Source organism: Camelus dromedarius, chromosome 5 (assembly GCF_036321535.1).
Source record: "Camelus dromedarius isolate mCamDro1 chromosome 5, mCamDro1.pat, whole genome shotgun sequence".
NCBI classification, from domain to species: Eukaryota; Metazoa; Chordata; class Mammalia; order Artiodactyla; family Camelidae; genus Camelus; species Camelus dromedarius.
This window is the reverse complement of record NC_087440.1, coordinates 22,972,291-22,993,824: the sequence shown is the minus strand read 5'-3', so window position 1 is coordinate 22,993,824 and position 21,534 is coordinate 22,972,291. Positions and strand designations below refer to the sequence as shown.

General features: G+C 39.8%; 1 protein-coding gene across 6 annotated transcripts in view; it reads left to right on the top strand.

Annotated features, from left to right (window-relative positions):
• Nucleotides 1-21,534, top strand: part of EIF2AK4 (eukaryotic translation initiation factor 2 alpha kinase 4) — a 79,937-nt gene that overhangs the window by 52,459 nt on the left and 5,944 nt on the right. For 4 of the 6 annotated variants that reach the window (XR_004137223.2, XM_031453315.2, XM_031453319.2 and 1 more), the window contains 11 exons: nucleotides 205-326; nucleotides 2,626-2,675; nucleotides 3,583-3,751; nucleotides 4,819-4,935; nucleotides 6,477-6,542; nucleotides 9,318-9,488; nucleotides 9,925-10,059; nucleotides 11,807-11,914; nucleotides 12,507-12,635; nucleotides 14,127-14,213; nucleotides 19,533-19,645. Coding sequence is in view for 5 of the 6 variants with exons in the window: in XM_031453315.2 (XP_031309175.2) it covers nucleotides 205-326; nucleotides 2,626-2,675; nucleotides 3,583-3,751; nucleotides 4,819-4,935; nucleotides 6,477-6,542; nucleotides 9,318-9,488; nucleotides 9,925-10,059; nucleotides 11,807-11,914; nucleotides 12,507-12,635; nucleotides 14,127-14,213; nucleotides 19,533-19,645 (1,267 nt within the window). In the remaining variant the exon portion in view is untranslated. The remainder of the gene's footprint in view (nucleotides 1-204; nucleotides 327-2,625; nucleotides 2,676-3,582; nucleotides 3,752-4,818; nucleotides 4,936-6,476; nucleotides 6,543-9,317; nucleotides 9,489-9,924; nucleotides 10,060-11,806; nucleotides 11,915-12,506; nucleotides 12,636-14,126; nucleotides 14,214-19,532; nucleotides 19,646-21,534) is intronic. The other 2 variants (XM_031453317.2, XM_064485745.1) reach the window with 2 other exon arrangements.

Genomic DNA, 21,534 nt, shown 5'->3' with positions numbered 1-21,534 from the left:
TTGAGGAGAAACAGATTTGAATATTGCAACCTTGCTGCTAAAATACAGTTGGTTTGTGGAGTCCGAAGTATGACTAAATTAACAAACTTAGCCTTAGGTGAGCTTTCCTTTAGTAAATTTAAAGAATTGAAAATAAACTAGTTTCAGCAGTCCCAATAGCAAATGAGAACCTGATGATTGGTTATTTTTTCTCATTTGGTATAGGAGCTGTCCAATTGTGTACCCCGCTACTGCTTCCCCGAAACAGACAAATATACGAGCACAACGAAGCTGCCTTGTTCATGGACCACAGCGGGATGCTCGTGATGCTTCCTTTCGACCTGCGGGTGAGGCTGGGAATGCTCTGCTGACAGTGCAGGTGCCATGCCTGGCCCTGGGGGTGGCACCTGTATTAAAAGATTGCCCCCACTAGTCATTTCTCCCCCTAGGCTTATATTCTTAACATCACCTTTAGGAAGCATATTCTTAAAAGAGTTATGAGGGTGAGAGCATTATGAGAATTTGGTAATTATTTGACCCAATGTATATCCACCTTCCCAATACCACAAGTGGCTTAGGGCCCTAGAAACCAGGAACCTCCACGCCACTGTTGAGCTCCACCAGGTGACCACAGCAGCCTAACCTGGCCAACTCAGACACATAAATGGAGTTTTTCCCTTCATTTCCTGGCTAGATCTTCAGTAACTTTCTAAAATGTTAATGCCTAGAATGATTAAATTCTTATAACAGCAAGCATCTCTGCTAATTGTGTGTGCTGAATTTTGCTCATGTTTGCTTTCTTACCCTCAGGGTTCCCTTTGACAGCAACACTCTCACCAGTAGATCACTGACATGGTGTTGGCTGCTAACAAGCCCATCTGTACATATGCATGTAACAAGAGTTTAATTTCCCTTTTGTACAGAAAGCACTTACAAGTAGAGAGATGAGCAAAGGCTATAACCTGGCAGTTCTCAGAAGACAAAATGGTCAGGGCTGATAAACTTCTGAAAGATGTTCAGCCTAACTAATAAGAAACTGGAAAGCAAAGGTATTTCAACTTCTCTGTGACAGAAATATTTAATATCCAGAGATAACAAGGGTTTAGGGAAATAGGTACCTTAATATGTTGCTGATAGGAATGTAAATTGCTAAACCTTTAGAAGAGTAATTGGAAAGTATTTAATAAAATAAATACACATACTATACCCTTTGAACTAGCAATCCCACTTTGAGGAATTTATTTTTAAAAATAACACATTTGTGTATGGATATTGAAAGGGTATTTGTTGCCAATTTATTGTGGTGGTCAGAAACTGAAAACTGCATGTTCATCAATAGGAACATGGTTGACTAGTTTATTATGGAATATTAAGGAGGTAAAAGATCAAAATACTTATGTATTTAGATATATCCATATCTATATTTGATCTGTAGAAATGTCCATGCTATATTGCGAGCTGAAAAAAAGTATGTTTCAAAGGGACTCTAATATGATTCCATTTTTACTACATAGAGAAAGAAAAAGTTTTTTAAAAAAAGCATCTGAGTGTGTGCATAAGGTGCACTGTATGTTTGCATGTACCTGGTATGTGTGGGGTAAACACATGCTCTCACATGTGTGTGAATAACAACACATACCAGCCTGTTTGTATCATCACAGAGTGAGGTATCAAAGACTCGAACTTTTGACTGTATTTTTCTGGAGGAAGGTTTGAAATCAAGGCATTTTCTTTTTTTCATACCTATGTTGTAGTTTATTACGGGAACATGTTTTGCTTTATGGTTTAAGAGGAAATGCCTTCCATACGCTCGGCTTTAGTTTTTCTTTTACAGTAAGTAAAGTGGTTTGGGGTTATTTTAGTGAGAGGTGAGTATGTAGCATGTCAGACACTTGGGCTCTGTTGAAGAAAGGAGAGACGTGCAAATATTTACATAGCTATGCTTAAAACTGGCTTCTTCTCTAAACATTAGGACACTAAAGTGCAGATTTTTAAACATCAGCTCTCTTTCTGTGAGCTGATATTCAATTTCCCAAAAGTAAAAAGTAATTGCCCTTTGAGGGCAATTTGACCCATTAGTTAATGATACTGTGTCAGATCTCTAGAGGCAATCTGATAATGGTTTTATAAGTTGTGGTGATTATTAAGAATTTCTTCTGTAAAATCTATGGGAAAGTCAGGAAATCCACTGTAAGAGGTAACACCCATTTGATTGCATTATTGTAAGTGACCCTTTAAAATAAATCACAGGTAATCACATAACTTGCACTGATTTTAATTTGGCATTAAAAAATTGGCAGAGTATATTTAACTAAAAGTGAATTTTTCTCAAACTTAAAAACCTGAGAAGGGCCACAGTGAATAAAGATGATGGTATAGCCAACAGTGGAGTCGATCGCTGACTGACCAGCTCAGGAAGGTCCCTGGGAGTGTGAGTGGCAAGCAGTGCACAGCTTGGCGTGCACGAGGCCCTGGGTTCAATCCCCAGTGCCTCCGTTAAGTGGGGGGAAAAAACCCATTGAGTCGGAAACCTTAAAGGAGTGAATTCTGTGGTATGTGAGTTACAGCTCAAAGCTGTAATTAAAGAAACGAAAGGAGTGGTGGTTGGCACATCTTGACACTGACCTTTGAAACTTCATTTTTCAGGTACCTTTTGCAAGATATGTGGCAAGAAATAATATATTGAATTTAAAACGGTAAGAAACAATGTGGGGTTCATTTGGTGGATGTGAGAAAGAAACCAAGGAAGGATGTTTTATCCTCTGTGATCCTTATGCAGTAGAGAATTTAGGGTTTAAAGTATTGAGCTTGGAAAATAGTCAAAAAGCAGCCACAGTACCCCTTTTTATGACAGAGCCTCCCCTTTGAAGGAGTGTCGCAGTTGGGTAGGTACCTGAGGCTCCCACGGTCTATTCTGTGCCTTCTAAATGTCCCCAAGCCACATAACTATTTTCACAAATGGTTGCTTAGAAAAACATCCGGCTGTTCTTGATCACAGATGGCCCCCTTTAAAACTTAATTAGAGGGACGAATGGCCAATGGTCTCTGTGTGGAAACTGCCTACACAGGTAACGGAATAAAAGCTGCTTGTGGAGAAGTGGAGTAAACCTCCAGGCACTCACCGCTGGGAAAAGGTTTTCTGTACATTCAAATACCATAGGGGTCAAACACCGAGATCTTCATAAATTGGAGCAATATTGTTGTCAATGAGGCACTCAACTTTATAGCTCCTTTCCTAAATGAAATCAAAGCTCTTTACATGCTTTTATTCTCAGTTGCAAGTGAACAGTTAATAGTCATAGTCCTAAGGTGTGGGTAGAAAGCAAGCACTTAAGATAAAATTATTTTCGTGTACAATTTCATCTCTACTTCAGACATTAAAATAAAAAGTTAGGCCCCATAGTTAAATAGCGGCAACACTGGGATTTGGATCCTAGATCACAAGGCAAGACTATTCTGGGCAGATCTATCTTTACTAAGTTCTCTTAATCATATTACTGATTAGATTTTTTCATATTTATTTCTCTTATCTTATTCAACAATCTCTTACGATATTTAATTCCAGTAAGCAATGACCTTACAAATCCAGGTTTCTCTCCCCAGATACTGCATAGAACGTGTGTTCAGACCTCGCAAATTAGACCGATTCCACCCCAAGGAACTTCTGGAATGTGCATTTGATATTGTCACCTCTACCACCAACAGCTCTCTGCCCACTGCTGAAATCATCTACACCATCTATGAAATCATCCAGGAGTTCCCAGCACTTCAGGTTCCTTTCTGTATTGTGACAGCTCAAGATTATCCCGCTAGACTGAGTCCCTCCCCAAATGTAGTGGGAAAGCAGCGACCACAGAGCTCCTCCTCAGGTTGTGCGCCAGTGGCTCACATTGGTACCAGTCACTGGAAGAAGTCTGATGTCGCTTTTGAGACTTGTCTCAGGCTCTCACCTCTGCCCTGGTGGGAATGGGTTTTGTTTTTGTCTCTTTGTTTTGGAAGGGGGGATCTTGTTTCTCTCTCCATTCTTCCAAAATTTGAGGAACTAGGCAAAGATTCCTAAGATGCTTTGAGCATGTTCATACCCTGTTGAGAACCCTCAGTGGCTTGCTCGTAGACCCAGGCAACCAGCTTCACTCAGCATCATCTCTGCAGACTCCCCAGCTGGTGGAGACTGCTGCAAGCACAGTGTTTGCTCTCTTGGCCTTCCCTACACCCCCACCAGGGCGAACACCCGTCAGTCACAGTGTGCCCCTGTCCAGAAAGACTACTCTACCCCATGGTGGGGGCCCATTCTCCCAGGAAGCCTGACTGCGCCCTCCATGTTGGGCCGGTCCCCTTTCCTTCTCAGTTCTCACAGCACGTGAGATGAGACATCATGTGCCACCTCAAGTTGTTAGTTGTTTCCTCCAAGTAGAGTGTTCTTTCTGTGCTCCCTCTGCACCTAGCTTAGCACACAGCTCACCACTCTGCCAGTGCTCAGTGATCGACTTGTGAAACTGACTTATGAAAGTAACTATACCTATTCTACCAGCCAAACTTATAGGTCAGTTACTGTTGCACCAGATCCTCTTCCTCTTGGAAATCTGTGTGAACTTGCTCAGGCTTTTTAACGTAGCCGAAGACCAAAGTATATGCATAAATAAATAAAGTGTTCAATTATATCGTACTCCTTGATTACAACAGTGTAAGAAGAATGTATATGAAAAAGCAAACTGGAAGGCAGTATGCTAAAATTCAGTCCTTCCATTGTGTCAGGTTGGTAAGTTGGTGGTAAGATCCTAGATTTGGTCATGTGCCTCTATTGGTTTTTTAATGAAAATAATAATTTCTCTATCCTAGGAAAGAAATTACAGTATTTACTTAAACCATACCATGTTACTGAAAGCAATACTCTTACACTGTGGGATCCCAGAAGATAAACTCAGTCAAGTCTATGTTATTCTGTATGATGCTGTGGTAAGCATTTAATTACTTTGACTTGATATTGAAGGATAATAGTAATAGTTTATGAGTATTTTCTTAGTGACGTAACCAGAAAACTGAATTGGGGATTTTATCTCCTTCCTTCATTGCTCTAAGGTAAAAGAACCATTTGGTTTTGATTCTATCAATAGTTAACAAGTATTGGCTGAGTTTTTAATCTGTACTAAGCCTTGTACTACTAGTAATCTCCAGGGTGTTTTTTTAAGGGTAACTTCTAAAGATTGAATTATCTTATTTTGTAATATCATAAAGTTCTTCACTAACCTACTACTTGAGGCAAAAAATTTGTTAAGTACAATATTGGTCCTGATACTTGCCAGTAGTAATTTAAAAAATAGTTAATCTTTATTGAGCGTGTACCATGTATGTATGTGCCAAGCATTGTTCTAAGCTCCACATGGATTAGCTCACTCTAATCTCACACGTGCTATCGTTATCCTTACTTTACAGAGGCCAAGAAAGGGAGTATTTGTTTTGAGAATAAAAGACTAATGCCCTGCCCGTAATTTTCCAACCTGTCTAAGCTTATCTCATTTATAGACTAGGATTTATTGAACTAGGTTGACTGATTTAGACTTCTTTGGAGTCTCATTTATCACCTCTTTCCTGCGGGACTAGGGCAGCGGCATCTCCAGTTACTCTTCCTGATTTAGCTACATCATAGTATTCCTTACTCTATAGTATGTGTGCAGAGCCTGGAGGGGAACCAGTGAAAATCTTAAATGGTATTCTGTATTATGGTGCTGGGATGGAGGTGAATCCTTCCTTATCTTTTCTAATGTCTTTCCATGTTAAATGTTACTTTTATAATAAATAAGGGTATCCAGGAGATTCGGTAACTAACAGTGCCAGACAGTCTGTGATTAAGACAGGATGAGCAGTGGAAGTCCATGATGCTTACTGTTTTTTATGTACTAAAAGGCATAACTAGCTTTTCTTTCATCTGCTGAGTACACATCAAGGGCCCTAACTTTACTGTCTGTTTCTCAGTGGTTCTTTTCTCCTCCCAAAGTGCTACTGCTGTTTGGCAGGAACAGATACATTATAGTGTAAGTCAGACTCTGGCAGAAACCCCAGGGACGGTGCAGAGGGCTTCGGGTCACTCCTGTTTATATCCTGCAGCCTGTCTGCCAGCGTGTGCTGGGATGCTCAGAGCCTGACCGCATGCAGCTTTCATTAGGGGAACATCGATCAGTTGGCTCCCCCCAGCTCAAACATAAGCACCCTGGTTAACAATGTCCACCTCTGGTTCACCTCACCCTTCAAGCAAGTGCAACTTCCCCAGTATTAATTCTCTTATGTCAGGGATATCCAATTTTAAACAATGTTAGTTCCACTTTTATGTCAAATGTATGGGGAAGAAAAGTTTTTTAATCACTGAGTTGATCCATCCTTCATGATTAGGAGCAGTCTGTCCAAAATGAAGGATATCCCTATCAGAACTAGCCTGGAAATTGTATCTTGTTCAGGGCCAAATGTGGTGACTCTCACTGTTACCTTTTTCTTTACGTTAGACAGAAAAGCTGACTCGGAGAGAAGTGGAAGCTAAATTTTGTAATCTGTCTTTGTCGTCTAATAGCGTAAGTACCTTCTAACATTATGATTACAGCTCTCTCTGTAATTCTCTGATACCAGAAAGTGTCACTGAATTCTTGCTGCAGGTCTGCAGCAGCGCTTCCTGCTGCCTCCCTTGAGCATTAATAGGTACCATGGCAACCTCTGGATTAGGGGGAAGAGAAGCCAGTGCTGGGATCAAAGAATGCCTCTCCATGCTGCTTCTTAATGTGCTGTAATCACTCTGTTCTTTCCTCATCACCAGATACTTTTCTTTCACGCCCTCGTAAAGGCTGTGTTTGGTGGGGCCTCCTGCTGATCAGATCTCCTACTTCTTGGCCTTTTCTGAAATAGACTCCTCAGGACTAGTTTGAGGCACAGAGCCCTGCAGATGCATCTGCGTGTCCACTTCCCATGCCCCTCATGCCTCCTTCTGCCCCCCCTTAATATTAGAGGAGATATTAATAATTACAAAGTGACCCAATAGCATAATATTCTAATATGAAGAACAGGCTTCTAACACCTCAGAGTTGAATTAAAGCTCTTGCTTTTCTAGTACATTTCCTACTCCTAAAATTCTTTCATTTGATCACATTGGCAATGAGGAAGAATCTCATGGAGGTAAACAGGTTTGTCATATTCTCTCTCCTGGCATCAGATTGGGCCTGGATCTTTGGCACAGTCACCCACACTTAATTGAGTCCCTAAAAAGCAGATGACAACATGGATTTCTTACATTTTCCTGAATATTTATATAAGAAGAGCTTTGTTTTGTTTTGTTTTTTAAACTTTCCCAGAACCCTTCTAGACCTTGATCTGACAGTGACAAAATCCTGTGGTGATGAGCAAAATTCATATATGGGACAGATTAAAATATGATCATACACAAGCCAGGCAGAGTCATTCTAATTTTTGGACACCTACAATGTGTCAGGCACAGTGCCCGGGGTATAAAGAGGAGTCAGTTGAAGAGTCCACAGACAACTTTCAGCTTCTTCATTCATATTGACCTTTGAAAGCCATGAGAAGGGGATACGTGCAGCATATATCTACCCTCAGCTCTTCAAAACAACCTGCACAGGCCACACATAGACCATGGTTTAAAGAAATCACCCATTCAGTTTGCAGGTAGGGAAGGTAAACCAGATATATAGCATGAGGAGCTCTAGAAATTATACCAGATTACATTTTTAATGTTAAATACTAGAGGAAATACTAATAATTACAAAGTGACCCAATGGCATAATATTCTAATATGAAGAACTGTATTCAGATAATACCCTAGATGTATGCACAGCACATACCTATGTGTAGAAATAGTCCCTAGTATAAATGACACAAAGGATCTGCGCAGGAAACTGCCCAGTTCAGTGACTTCTACCCAAAGATTCAAGCCCAAAAGGTTCTTTGAGCTAATGTCACTTTTCAAAGATACTTCACACTTGCACCTGATAACTGCATTGATTGCTAAAATGTCAGCTTCTTTTCTTTTTGCTAAATCTCTACCCACTGGTCATTTGATGTTAAGCATTAATTCAAAGTTGTTTGATTAGTTTAAATGGAAAAATTAGTATCTAATAAAGGCATTTGGTACTCTCATTATTTTAAAAGGGAACTCTAACGGTACAAGAATAAGGAGTAGATATATTGCAGAAGAGTTTCAAATATCTGACCCCATCTGTATTTTACAGGTGAGGCACCTAAGGCCTAAAGAGTGTGACTTATCCCAAGTCACATAGAGTTAGTTGATGACGGGGTAAGGACCAAAACCTGGGGATGTTAACTCTAGTGCTTCTGGTAGTTAATTAATGGGATGATTTAATGTTAAAATTTATTAAGAAGAAAAAAATTAATTAAAAAAAAAGTAATTTAAACTCAAAGACATCATTTTAAAATTAAAAATTTTTATCTTTAATACAGTAAGGAAATTATAGATGTTGATACTTTGGGGTTTTCAAAAAATACAAGTGATTTTTTATTATTAAACTATATTAAGCCAAGTCTTCACTCAGCTCTTAGTTTCCACGTCCCAGTTTATAGGTGAACCAGGTTCTGCTTGCTTGCAGTCTCAAAGTAGCTATAATTTTGTTTCTTAATTTTTACTTTAGCTCCTGGGAATCTTTTTTTCTGGCTTTATGTTCATAGTTATTTCCTCTTTCACCTCCTACGTGCCAGGGACTGTGCCTGGCCCACAAATAGAAATTTGTTAGCCACTGCCCTCTCCTGAGGAAGACGATGAGTGCAGCTGTGAGAGCTGGGGTCTGGGATCGAGATATGAGCAGAGGGAAGGATCAGGAAGCTGCCTGCAGGACACGGTATCCAAACTACATCTTGGTGCTACAGATCAGAATTATTCAAAGGGAGGAGGGGGAATTCTTGGCTAATTCAGTGTAGTATCAGGATGAGTCAGACTTTGCCTTCCTGTCCCCCACGGACTTGCCTGTACTAATGGGAATTCATGAGAATGAGGAAGGCAAAGAGGAACAATACTGGTATGAAAATAGGTCATGGAAATTCTGCTAGTGCCAGAGTCTGCTCTGCTGGGGTCAGCGTCAGCTGTGAGTGTGTGCGACTGAAAGTTAACTGTGAGTAGGTGCCTAAGGCACTTCTGCAAAGTGCTTTAGAGTTGTTGGGAAAGGTTAATCTTTAGTTGGGATTGTGGGAAAGACTAAAATTTCCTTTGACCACAACATCCACCCTTTTGGAGGTGCAGACACTCTGCCACACCCCCTGTGAGTACGAGACAAGGCAAAGTGAGCCTCCCGTGATTTGGAAGCTAACTGTGCCTCTCTGCTTTCCAGCTGTGTCGGCTCTACAAATTTATTGAGCAGAAGGGAGAGCTGCAAGATCTGACGCCAACCATAAATTCATTAATAAAACAGAAAACAGGTGTTGCCCAGTTGGTGAAATATGCCTTAAAAGATCTAGAGGAGGTTGTTGGACTGCTGAAGAAACTTGGCATAAAGTTACAGGTTTGGCAACTGTTTGATTCTGGCAGTATAAATTTGTAGCATTAGTAATAGCACAAGGAGGGGAAATGGGATTTATTTTATGAATACCTAGTAAGTGTTTTATTTTTCCAGAAGAATTCAACTTTCTACATTTTGGAACATTTGATATCTAGTAATAATTTTGGCTTAAATCAGAAAATTTCTCTACAAGCATCACAATTCCTGTTGTGCAGCAATTCTTACTATGTCAGCCTTGGAGGAGTGGTTATTCTTGAAGAGAGCAGAGCTTCTCTTACTTGGCAGGCTACAGTTAAGCACGCTGTGTGCCAGATCTTACTGAATATTTTGATTATGCTAAATAGGCTGTTCTATGCTCTTGATGGAAAATGGCATTTTCAGCTTTGCACATTCTAAATCTCGAGCACTTGACACATTTGTGTGGCATTTCACTTTACAGGTCTTGATCAATTTGGGCTTGGTTTACAAGGTGCAGCAGCACAACGGAATCATCTTCCAGTTTGTGGCTTTCATCAGACGGAGGCAAAGGGCTATACCTGAAATCCTTGCAGCTGGTGGCAGATACGACCTGCTGGTGAGGGCTTGCCCTGTATTTGTGGATTTGTTCTGGCTTAATTTCATTTCTTCCTCAACTTACTATTTTGAAATTTTGCAAGCCTACAGGAAAATTGAACCATAGTATAACTGAACACCTGTATATATTTTCATCTAGGAATAGAAGTGTCTTGCGAACTACATTTGTAATCTTTTAAACTTTTATTTAAATAATTGTAGGTATATAGGATGTTGCTGCAAAGATAGTACAGAAAGGTCTTATGTACCTTTTACCCAATTTCTTCCAATGGTTAAGCCTGCCATAACTATAATAAAATGCCAAACCCAGGAAATGGACATTGGTACACTGTATGATTCTAATTCTGTGCCATTTTTATCACACGTCGTAAATTCCCATAACCACCACCACAATTGGGATAGAATGTTGACCCTGACCCATACAAATGGAGTATAGAACTTTACCTCCCATTATGTCCCTCATCCCATCCCCCACTTACAGTTGTCTTCTACATCCAGGGTGGGAAGAGGGGCCTTTACTGCTTCCCACATGCCTGCGCTGATAGTACAGTGAAGGGTGGAGGGATGGTGACCGGGGCATGGAGTGGAGGGTGTTGGCCATGGCTTTGTTACTGCTGGATGGTGGTGGAAGTTCCAGCATCACCCCCGCCCAGCCTCTTCCAGGACCACCCCAGTGGGGAGGGGGACCTTGTTACTGCTTGGGTTGGGGTGGAAATCTGAGCTCCTGGGGATCCTGGTCTCCACTGACACTTCTGGGGTAAGCATTACCCCCAGGCAGATAGCAAAGTCCTGGGTCCCCATTCAGTTTTCTCTGATGCCGCCCTGCTAGGACTTGGTGGGGGGCTCCTTCCATCTGGGTGAGGGTGACTGTGTTGGCCCCTACTCAGCCTTTGTGATGGGGGTGTCTGTGCTTTTTCTGTGTTTGGCTGGAGCAGGGCAGGTATTATTTAGAAGTTCTCTGTCTTGCTGGTTTGCCCCTTACTTGGTCTTCTGGCCAGAGAAAGCAGTTTTTCCTTGGGGTTTTTTTTGTTGGTTCTCCTTGGCATTTCTGGGTTGCCAGTTCCCCTAGCACCCAATCAAGGATACATGAGACAAGACTAACCCAGGCAACTTGCCACATGTCATTTCTCACATCCCACGATCCCTAGTCAGCCTGCCATCCTCTCTTAACTGTCAGCGTCATCTTAGGTTTGTTTTATATGTAATGTCTAGGGTTTTAGCTGTACTTAGTAGAAAGAATAGAGAGAAATGTACCTACCCATCTTGGCCCAGAACCTACATATGCAACTTTAAATTGTCTAGTAACAAAGTAAATTAAGAGAAACAGGTGAAATTAATTTTAAAAATATTTTATTTAACCCAATATATCCAAAATAATATGTAAGTGTGTAATCAAAATTTTAAAAATTATTAAGGAGCTATTTGACATTCTTTTTTCCATTCTGAGTCTTTGCAACCAGTGTAGGTTTTACACACACAGTGCATGTTGATTTTGAGTAGACACTTCCAGTGCTCAAGCCCCGTGTGACTAGCAGCTGCCATATCCAACAGCTCAGCGCTAGATGCAGCATTCGTTAACATTTCCTAAACTTGTGTGCTTGCTTCACTCTCTTGCTACACCCACACACTTCTTTTTGTTGAGCTCTTTGGTAAGTTGCTGTTAGAGTAGATGCCCGCTAATACTGCTTTTCCCATGATTGCAGTTTCTTGTCCATTTTATGACCAGATTTGTGTGTGTCTCTCCGCAGATTCCCCAGTTTAGAGGGCCACAGGCGCTGGGGCCAGTTCCAACCGCCATCGGGGCCAGCATAGCTATAGACAAGATCACCGCTGCCACCCTTGGCGCGGAAGAGCCCGTGAGTCCAGGCTTTGCTTTCTGGCAAGCTTTGCGGTGTCTTTCCTTTTGCAGTCATTTACAGAGAGCCCTAGTTGCGGCAGCTGCAACTGAGGGTGACTGAGGGCTTGGGAGGTTACCTTCACCACGAGAGACAAGCCTAAGTCCTCATGCCAGTCCTTAGCCTCTGCTGCCTAGCTGGGGGACCTGAGTCTGCTAGCTTCCTTTCCTCGTCTGTGCTAGGCTGTGTAAACGTGAGATGCTACACGTGTTAGCAGACTCAGTTCAGAGCCCTTTGTTAATAATTACTGCTGTTCCACAAAGTTAGAAATGGTTTTTCGCTTGTGTTTTAGGCAAGATTAGTTTTCCTAGAGAAAAATTATCTTCCTGATGGCCTAGGATAGTTGAAATTATTTCTACCTTGAAAGACTAATGTAAAAGTTTTTTGACTACGTGATTTTTTTTTACTATGTCATTTTGAAGCAAAGACTTCTGCATTTATGTTGCTGTGCAAGACTTTAAGATGCCTGTTTTCACATGAGTGCTGCCTCCCCGGCCTCATATACGTGCCCACAATCTCGCTCCTCTGTGTAATCACTCTGCTTCTGATTCAGGTTATTATAAGCTCTTGTGACCTCCTGGTTGTAAGTGTTGGCCAGATGTCCATGTCCAGGGCCATCAACCTAACCCAGAAGCTCTGGTCAGCGGGAATCACAGCAGAAATCATGTATGACTGGTCACAGGTAATGAGACAAAAAGCACCTGGGAGTGAAGTACAGACAGTCATGGCTTCGACAGCAAATCATCCTCTATGGCTTTAGTTTCTGCCAACTCTATCTCTGTGGTTTGAGCTGCTTCCTGTATGAGTTTCTGACTGTTGCAGTAAATTACCATAAACTTAGTTGTTTAAAACAACACTCATTTATTATCTTACATTTCTGGAATTTGGAAGTCTGAAATCACTTTCAGTGGACTAAAATCAAGGAGTCCAATAAGCCTGGTTCCTTCTAAAGGCTTTAGAGAGAGACTCCATTTCCTTGCTTTTTCCATCTCCTAGAAGCTCATGGCCCCTTCATCCATCTTCAAACTCAGCTGTGTAGCACCTTCTTTCCTCTCTGCCCTGTGCTTCTGTCCTTACATCTCCCTCTAACTGATCTTCCTGTCTTCCTCTTACAGGGACCCTTGTGATTACATTGGGCCCACCCAAATAACCCAGGATAATTTCCCTATGTAAGATTCTTAACTTAATCACATCTGTAAAGTCCCTTTCACCACGTAAGGTATCATGGTCCCAGGTTCCAGGGATTAGGATGTGGACATCTTTTCGGGGCCACTATCCATCCTAGCACACTTCCCAAAGGCATTCTGTGTTTCCCCAGACCTCCCGCAGCAGGCCTGACACCTGCTCTGGGTGTGGAGGTGAGGAAAGTGGCACCACTGAGCAACTGCCTACCCTTTTGAATGGGGAGCCTTTAGATGACTAACTTCTGTACAAGCAGATCACAGAAGGGGCTGCATTCCCAAGTGATCAGCCAAGTTATACGTGCTTCACTTTCACTCAAGGTGCCCCAGAGCGTGAAGAGATGCCAAGGGAAACAGAACCCCAACCCACCCACCTTCTCTTCCCACATCACCTGCCAAGAGGTCTTTGAAGCTGCTGCTGTCCATTTTTGTGTGTGTTATATAAAATTCATGTCTAAAGTATGCTGAGCAATAAATAAATTGTAATCATTTGACAGAGCAGTATCCTATTCCATTTGTTTACTTGCTTCATAAAAATGTTAGAGAAGTGTTCTGTCTTACATTAAAATTGTAAGCTTGGTAACGATGACTTCAGCCCTGCACAGGGGCATCCCCTGCAGGCTTCTCTGCTCTGATGCTTCTTTTCTTTATGTTTCAGTTCTGCTTTTCACCATCTACTATTTCTTTTATTGCCTTTGCTTCCCTCAAAGGCCTTTTCACTGTGTGTGTGTGTGTGTGTGTGTGTGTCTGTGTCTGTGTCTGTGTGTGTGTATTTTGGCACCTTCTATGAAGATGGGAAGTCTTTGGAAAACCTCTTAGTGTGTAAAGCAAAAGAAGTCTTATTCCTCCTTTGAGTTCTGTACTCTTCTTAATATTTATTTCAACCCTGAAATCAGCATGTTTAGTAATTCACTTTGATAATACATTGAACACAGTGTTTTCATTCTCATTACTTGAAGCTGTTCCAGGTGCTCTGTGTTTATTTGTTTCAGTCTCAAGAGGAATTACAGGAGTACTGCAGACATCACGAAATCACCTATGTGGCCCTTGTCTCAGATAAAGAGGGAAGCCATGTTAAGGTAAAGACCAGAGGAAATCTTTCACAATTCAGCAGTCAGATTTCCCAAACTATATTAACTATGGAGCACTCAACTTCCCACTGAGGTTCTGGGCTTGGGTGTGGGTGGAAATCCATGATTTCATTCTCCTTTTGAATTGCTGGGCCTGTTTTTAGACAAAGTATATAAAATAAAGAAGAGAGAATCTGAATCTGAATACTTCTCTTTGAGCTTAAAAAAAAAAATTAAAAAGCTATGGCTAGGTTTTTTTTCTACTTCTTTCCCCTTGTTCTGTTTCTCCATCTAAGAAAATGAGAATAATAACTAATGGTGATACTTGCTGGCTGGCATATCCTCTGGCTACTTCCTAACCAATTTTACTATGTTGCTTTTGACTAAAAATAATCATATATGTATCACCTCATAACCTTTATTTCTAGTTTTAAAGGGGGAAAAAAATCAACATATTTTCCCCTTGTTTTTCTCTTACAATGTCTTTGTCTGCTTTTGATAGCAGAGTGTTGTTGGTTTCGTAAATGAGCTGGATCTTACATACTCCAGATCATTTTCTATTGAGTTGCTGTTATTTCATCCTCAGATATTTGGCACAGTTTACCAGTAAAGCTGCAGAGGCCTAGATACAGAGCTATCAGTTTGCCTCTTTCTCCTTAAGTGAGTTTTTGGTAGTTTGTATCTCAGAATGTTTCCATTTCACGTAAGTTTTCAAACACTCCCTTTCACTATCTGTAGGATCTGTAGTAATAATCCCTTCTTTCATTCCCGATATTGGCAGTTTATGCCTTTCCTCTTTTTTTCCTGATCACCCTGGCTAGACATTTATCAATTTTGTCTTTTCAGAAAACCAGTTTTTGATGTCATTGATTTTTCTCTTATTTTTTGTTCATTGGCTTTCTTGCTTGCTTTTTTTTTTTTTTTTTTTCATTTTTTTGGGGGTGGTAATTAGGTTTATTTATTCACTTTTGGTTTGGGGGTTTATTTTTTGTTTTTATTTATGCATTTTAATGGAGGCACTGGGGACTGAACCCAGGACCTTGTGCATGCTAGGCAGGCACTCTACCACTGAGCTATAGTAACAGTCCCCCCAACATTGGTTTTCTATTTCATTGATTTCATTTTTTTTCTTCATTCTGCTAAATTTAGATTTAGAGACAGTCACTAGTTGAGGTTTGCTTTTTTATCCACTCTGACAATCCCTGCCTTTTCATTGGAATGGTTAGACCATTTATATGTAATGCAATTATTGAAATGGTTGGGTTTAAATCTACCATTTTACTATTTTTTCTTTGTTCCACCTATTCTTTTTTTCCTTTTTTTTTTTTCTCTTTTAATGCCTTCTTTTTAGATTGAGTAGATTTTATTCCATTTTATCTCTACTGTTGGTTTACTGACTATAATTCTTATTTTTGGTGGGATTTTTTAGTGACTTCTCTAGGGTTTATAGTATACATCTTTAACTTACCACATTTTACCTTCAAAACATATTATATGCCTTTATATATAAGAACCTTATAACGAATACTTTCATTTCCTATCTCTCATCCTTTGTGCTGTTGTTGCCAGTTTTTTTCCTACATGTGTTACTAACTCCATAATACATTGTTATTTTGGGGGTTTTAATTAGTTATCTTTTAAAGTGATTTTTCAAATAAGGGGGGAATGTCCTTTATTTTTATCCACATAGTTATCATTTCTGGAACTGTGTATTCCTTTGTGTTCAGACAAATATCATTCTGATTTCATTTTCCTTCTGCCTGAAGAATTTTCTAATATTTCTGAGGAGTGCAGGTCTGCTGGTCATGAATTCCCTTAGTTGTTATTGGTCTGAGAAAGTCTTCATTTTGCCTTCATTTTTGAGAGATATTTTTGCTAGGTATAGAATTCGTGATTTACATTTTTTCTTTTTTGCACATCAAACATGTGTTTTATTGTCTTCTGACCTGATAATTTCTGTTTAAAAGTCTGCTTTGATCCTTTGTATATAATGTATGTTTTCTGGTACCTTTTGAGATTTTCCTTTGTCACAGTTTTCTGCAGTTTGAAAAAGGTGTGCCTTTATGTTCTAATACTTGGTATTGATGGAGCTTTTCTGAACTATAGATTGGTAGTTTTCATCAAATTTGGACATTTTTCAGACATTATTTCTTCAAATATTTTTCTGTCCTTTTTCCTTCTGGGACTCTGATTATAGTATATTAATCATTTGATATCACCCCACAGCTCACTGAGGCTCTGCTTTTTGATTTTTGTTTTTTCTCTATGCTTTATTCTGGATCATTCACTGAACTTTTCTGTAATATCTTATCTGCTATTAGTCCCATACAGTGCATTCCTTATTTCAGATATTGTATTTTTTTCATCTGTATAAGTTACATTTGTGTCTTATTTTTAATGTCTTCCATTTCTCTCCTCATCATGGTTCTTGTTTCCTTTATATTCTTTATGAGATTTATAATAATCATTTAAAATTCCATCATCTTGACATCTCTGGTCGGTTTGTATCTATTGATGTTTCTCCTGGTTATGAGTCATATTTTGCTTCTACTTTGTATGCCTAGTAATTTTTGGTTGGTTGTTGGATATTACGAGTTTTACATTTTTTGGTGCTAGCTTTTCTTCTGTTCCTATAAATACTGTTGGACTTTGTTCTGGGATATAGTCAAGATCCTTGGATTCTGTTTGATCGTTTCCAGGCTTGACTTTAAGTATTGTTAGAGCAGGTCCAAGGCAACCTTTAGTCTAGGCCTAATTTTGCCCCACTCCTAAGGCAATGCTCTTTGGAGGATTCTGCCTGAAGCCCTGTGAACTAGGAGGTCTTTCTGCTCTGCTAAGAACAAGCACTATTCCCAGGCCTGTGGATTTCAGAAATTATTATGCCTACTCATTGCTGGTGGTTGTTTCTCCAGCCTTGGGTAGTTTCCTCTCACTCGTGCACAGATCAGTTCTCTGCCAAAGGTGTGAGTGGACTTCTCTCTAAAGCTTCAGAAATCTTTCTTTCTCTGTGTGTAGCTCTCTCATCTTCAGTCCTCTGCCCCACAATTTCTAGCCATCTTGGCCTATCTAAACTCCAGTCAGTCTCCCCAGCGTGGCAAGACTTCTGGTCTCTTCCTCCCTCCATTGCAAACTGCAAACTTCCTCAACTACAAAAATCTGGGGCACTTGTAGGCTCACTCCTCTAAGATAATAGTCCTCCACTGCTTGTTGTCCAGGGTCTGAAAACCATTGTTTATATATTTTGTCTAATTTTCTAGTTGTTTAAGGCAGGAAGGCAGTTCTTACAGTAGTTAATTCTTCATGGGAAGATTTGTAGGTCCCCACTACTAGTCTGCTTGTTAGTCACAAAATCATAAATGACTGTAAGTCCTACTAATCAAGCAAGCCCCTTGCAGAACAATGATTGCTCCTGTAATATTACCAAGAGATGGTCAGCTAGCCTCTGCTGGATAATTCCAGCATCATAATGCACTGCTGTAATGATTAGCAAATTTTAAAAACTTGAATCAGTATCTGCTTTCCCAAATTTACATTCACTGGTCCTAGTTCTGCTCTCTACAATAGTCAAAAACAACAAGTCTAATTCTTCCTCCTTTTCCTAACTACCTTCAAATAAATTTTAGGAGACCACTGCCATGCCACTCTAAGTGTCCTCGTTTCTGGTTTAAACATTGCAGTTACTTAAGCCATTCTGTATAACATGATTTCCAAATCCTTGACTCTCCTAATTAACCTCTAGACACACTTAACTCTGTCAGTGTCTGTCCTTAAATGCAATACTAGAATTCTACAGAGCATTCTAAGCATGTTCTGACTAAATGACAGAGTCAATCCAGAAAACATAAGTCTCCTAATATAGCCTACAAGCGAACTCTTAGCAACCATGTGGTTCTTTTGGCTTATACTGAATTTATCGTCAACTAAAACTTTTTGGCCTTTTCACAGTCATCACATGTTTGACTGGCCTTCTACAATGAGAACATGATTACAGGACTTCATGTTTATCTCTGTTAAATGTGATCTTGTACATTTCATTACATTGTTCCAGTTCGTCCAGCTTTTTTTGACCTTTCTGCCTCTGTTAATGGTGGGTCAGTAGCATCATCTTCATATTTGAAAGGCAAGACGTCACTTCATTTACCCATTCAGTAAATGCATTATAAGCATTCACAGTGTAGAAAGGATTGAATTTAGGGCCATGAGGGTGCAGGGCCATTTAATCCACAGGCCCTGCTGTCAAGAACAGAAGACATTCATGCATCAGTGTGAGCTAGAAATTGCTAAATACCATAAGAATCCTACAAGAGAGCTCCCTGAGGATTCGTCAGCCCAAGAGATTACTACTGAGTAGCACGGAAGTCTTCAAGTGGAGGTGGGATTAATGCTGGACCCTCATGGATGAGTATAGATATGTGCTAAAAAGGCCTTTTAAGCAAAGGAATAGCAATAGTAATGGTAGTTCTTTCAGCAGATTGTCTCAAGGAGAGAGGCAGTCCAGCAGAGAACTATTCTGGCATTACTCTGAATAGTCTGTCTGGGGTGAAGCGAGACTGTGACGAAGGGCACTTCAGCAGGAAAGAACAGTTCTAGCTAGATCGTGGAGAGCCAAAATGCACAACCAAGGAATATGGACTTCATTTAGCAGTTAGTGGAGAGCCAGTGTATGTTTTGGACAGAAGGGGACATCAGAGTTGTAGATGAGAAAAATTAATCCGCAAGGATGTGTTGCATAGAATGGAGTGAGGGAAAACTGAAGACAGGGATAGCCAAGGAAAGAACACCAGGTTCTCCCAAGCCAAGGCAGGGTGCTGGCCATGGAGTAAAGATGAAAGGACAGGCACCATAAAAGTGGGATCACAGGACAAGGGTTTGGAAAGGAGCAGGGGAGTTGTAGAAACCTTGGTGACTGACCAGAGGATGCTGAAGGGAAAAATATGTGAAAGAATCAAATGAAATAGGAGCTGGTTCATCTTGGCTTTTTTTTTTTTTTTTAATTCTGTCACCTATAATAAGCTATTCTAATTTACACCAGAGTTTCTCAACAGCCACAATTTCACATTTGGGGCTAGATAATTCTTTGTGGGGACTGCTGTCCTATGCATTGTAGGATGTTTAGCTGCCTCCCTAGCCCCTACCCACTGGATGCCAGTAGCCCCCCACACAGTTGTCACAACCAGAATGTCTCTAATCATTGCCAAACATCCAGTGGGGAGCAAAGTCATCCCTGGTTAAGAGCCACCAACCTCAACTGTTGACTTAGTAGTCTTACTGTGGTACTCTTGAGCCTATTGGCTTCAGAAATAATGGGTCTGTTTCATTCTTTTTAAGGTTAAGTCTTTTGAGAAGGAAAGACAAACAGAGAAACGTGTGTTGGAGTCTGATCTTGTAGACCACGTTGTGCAGAAACTGAGGACAAAAGTCAGTGATGAGAGGACTGTCAGGTAATTTAGTGAACAAAAGCGTGGAAAACCGGTTGCAATTGCCTATTTAGAATTTCTGTACATTTATTTAGAAAGCCAATTTGATCCTTTTGGGAAATAAAGATAGGTCAGGATAATTTTTCATGAACCATTCTATCGCTTCTGAATAACTCAGCAATTAAAAGTATATAACCTCCTGTGTAAGACTAGTCATATCTTACTTTCAGTGTTTGTTCTTCATAACATGTCAGAGACTATTATCATTTTGAAAAGCCCAAGGAGCCAAATATGTCTGCCATTATCTTATTTGGTCTGTTAATCAGTGAATTTCAGTAGTGTTTTATCAGTGGTTTTGAAATATCTAACGTTCTGAGAAATAATAATGTTCTGGGAAAAGAGCTCACATACTTATTATGGGAATACAGATTGGTTCAGCTCTGGATAGGATTTTAACAAAGTTAAAAGCCTTAAAACTAAAACTTTAAAAATTGACCCACCAATTCCACTGTAGGAATTCATAATAAAAAGTATTCCGTAGGGATATATATACAAAGATGTCTATGAAGGCACTGTTTATTATAGCAGTTCTCAAATTTTTTGGTCTCAGAACCCCTTTATACCCTTAAAAATTATTTGAGGACCACAAAAGCTTTGTTTATGTGGATTTTATCTGTCAATAATTTCTGTTAGAAATTAAAATGTGAACATCTAAAAAATATTTTTAGATAATAATAAACCCATTACATGGAACCTAAATAACATTTTTAATGGAAAATAACTATTTTCCAAAACAAAATAAATTCAGTCAGAAAGAGTGGCATTGTTCTACACTTTCGTAATCTCTAATGCTTTAGAAGAAACTATATTGTCTTACCTGTTTCTGCATTCAGTCTGTTGTGATATATCGCACGTCATGTAGTCTCTGGAAAATTCCATTACACGTTCATGAGAGGATGAAAATAAAAGGGATAATTAACATTTTAGGATTATTGTGAAAATAGTTTCGACCTCACCAACACCCTGTGAAAGGATCTCAGGGACCTCCAGTCCTCACTTACAATATCACAAGATTCATTTGTGAAATTTTCAAGTATAATATCACAGTACTCATTTTTAGAAAGTTGTTCAAATTATGGTAAATACAGTGAAACACTGTGCAGCCTTTAAAAATCATGATTCTAGTAAAGCTGAGTTAATTACAAGGATGTGTGTCCACAAATAAGATGTATGATATGATCCCATTTTTGTTTCAACCAAAATATATAGCCCATGCATAGAAAAAATGTCTGGTATAATGTACCAAATTTTTAATTATAGTTATTTCTGGTTAGTGTGATTTACAAGGGATCTTAATTTTCTTTAAGCTTTTCCATATATTTGGAACTCTTATATATATGCTCATAATCACAAAATACAGTACTCTACTTTTTTTGGCTTTACATCAGCGATTCTCAGTCAGCAGCGGTTTTGCCCTCTAGGGGACATTTGGCAATGTTTGCATGCAGACATTTTTGGTTGTTACAGTTGGAGGTACTACAAGTATCTATTAGAGACCAGGGATGCTGTTAAACATCCGGTAGTGCACAAGACTGACCTCCCTCACCCGCTCCCTGCAAAACAAAGATTTATCTGGCCCAAAATGTTGATAGTGCCAAGACTGAGAAATCCTGGCTTGTATTAAAAATAAAAGTTCTTGCTTTTTTCTCCTTACCCAACCCCCGCCACTGCCCATCTGCACCTATCTTGAATATATTCACTTTCAGCCTTTTTCTAAGGGAATATAATGTTCTCGAAATCACCAGGTATTAGGATTAAGGATCCAAATCACAAGCAGAGGTGTAGAAGAGAAAACAAATTATAGAAAACAATTTATTAAGAGTGACTATTAATAATAGTATAGGCAAACATTA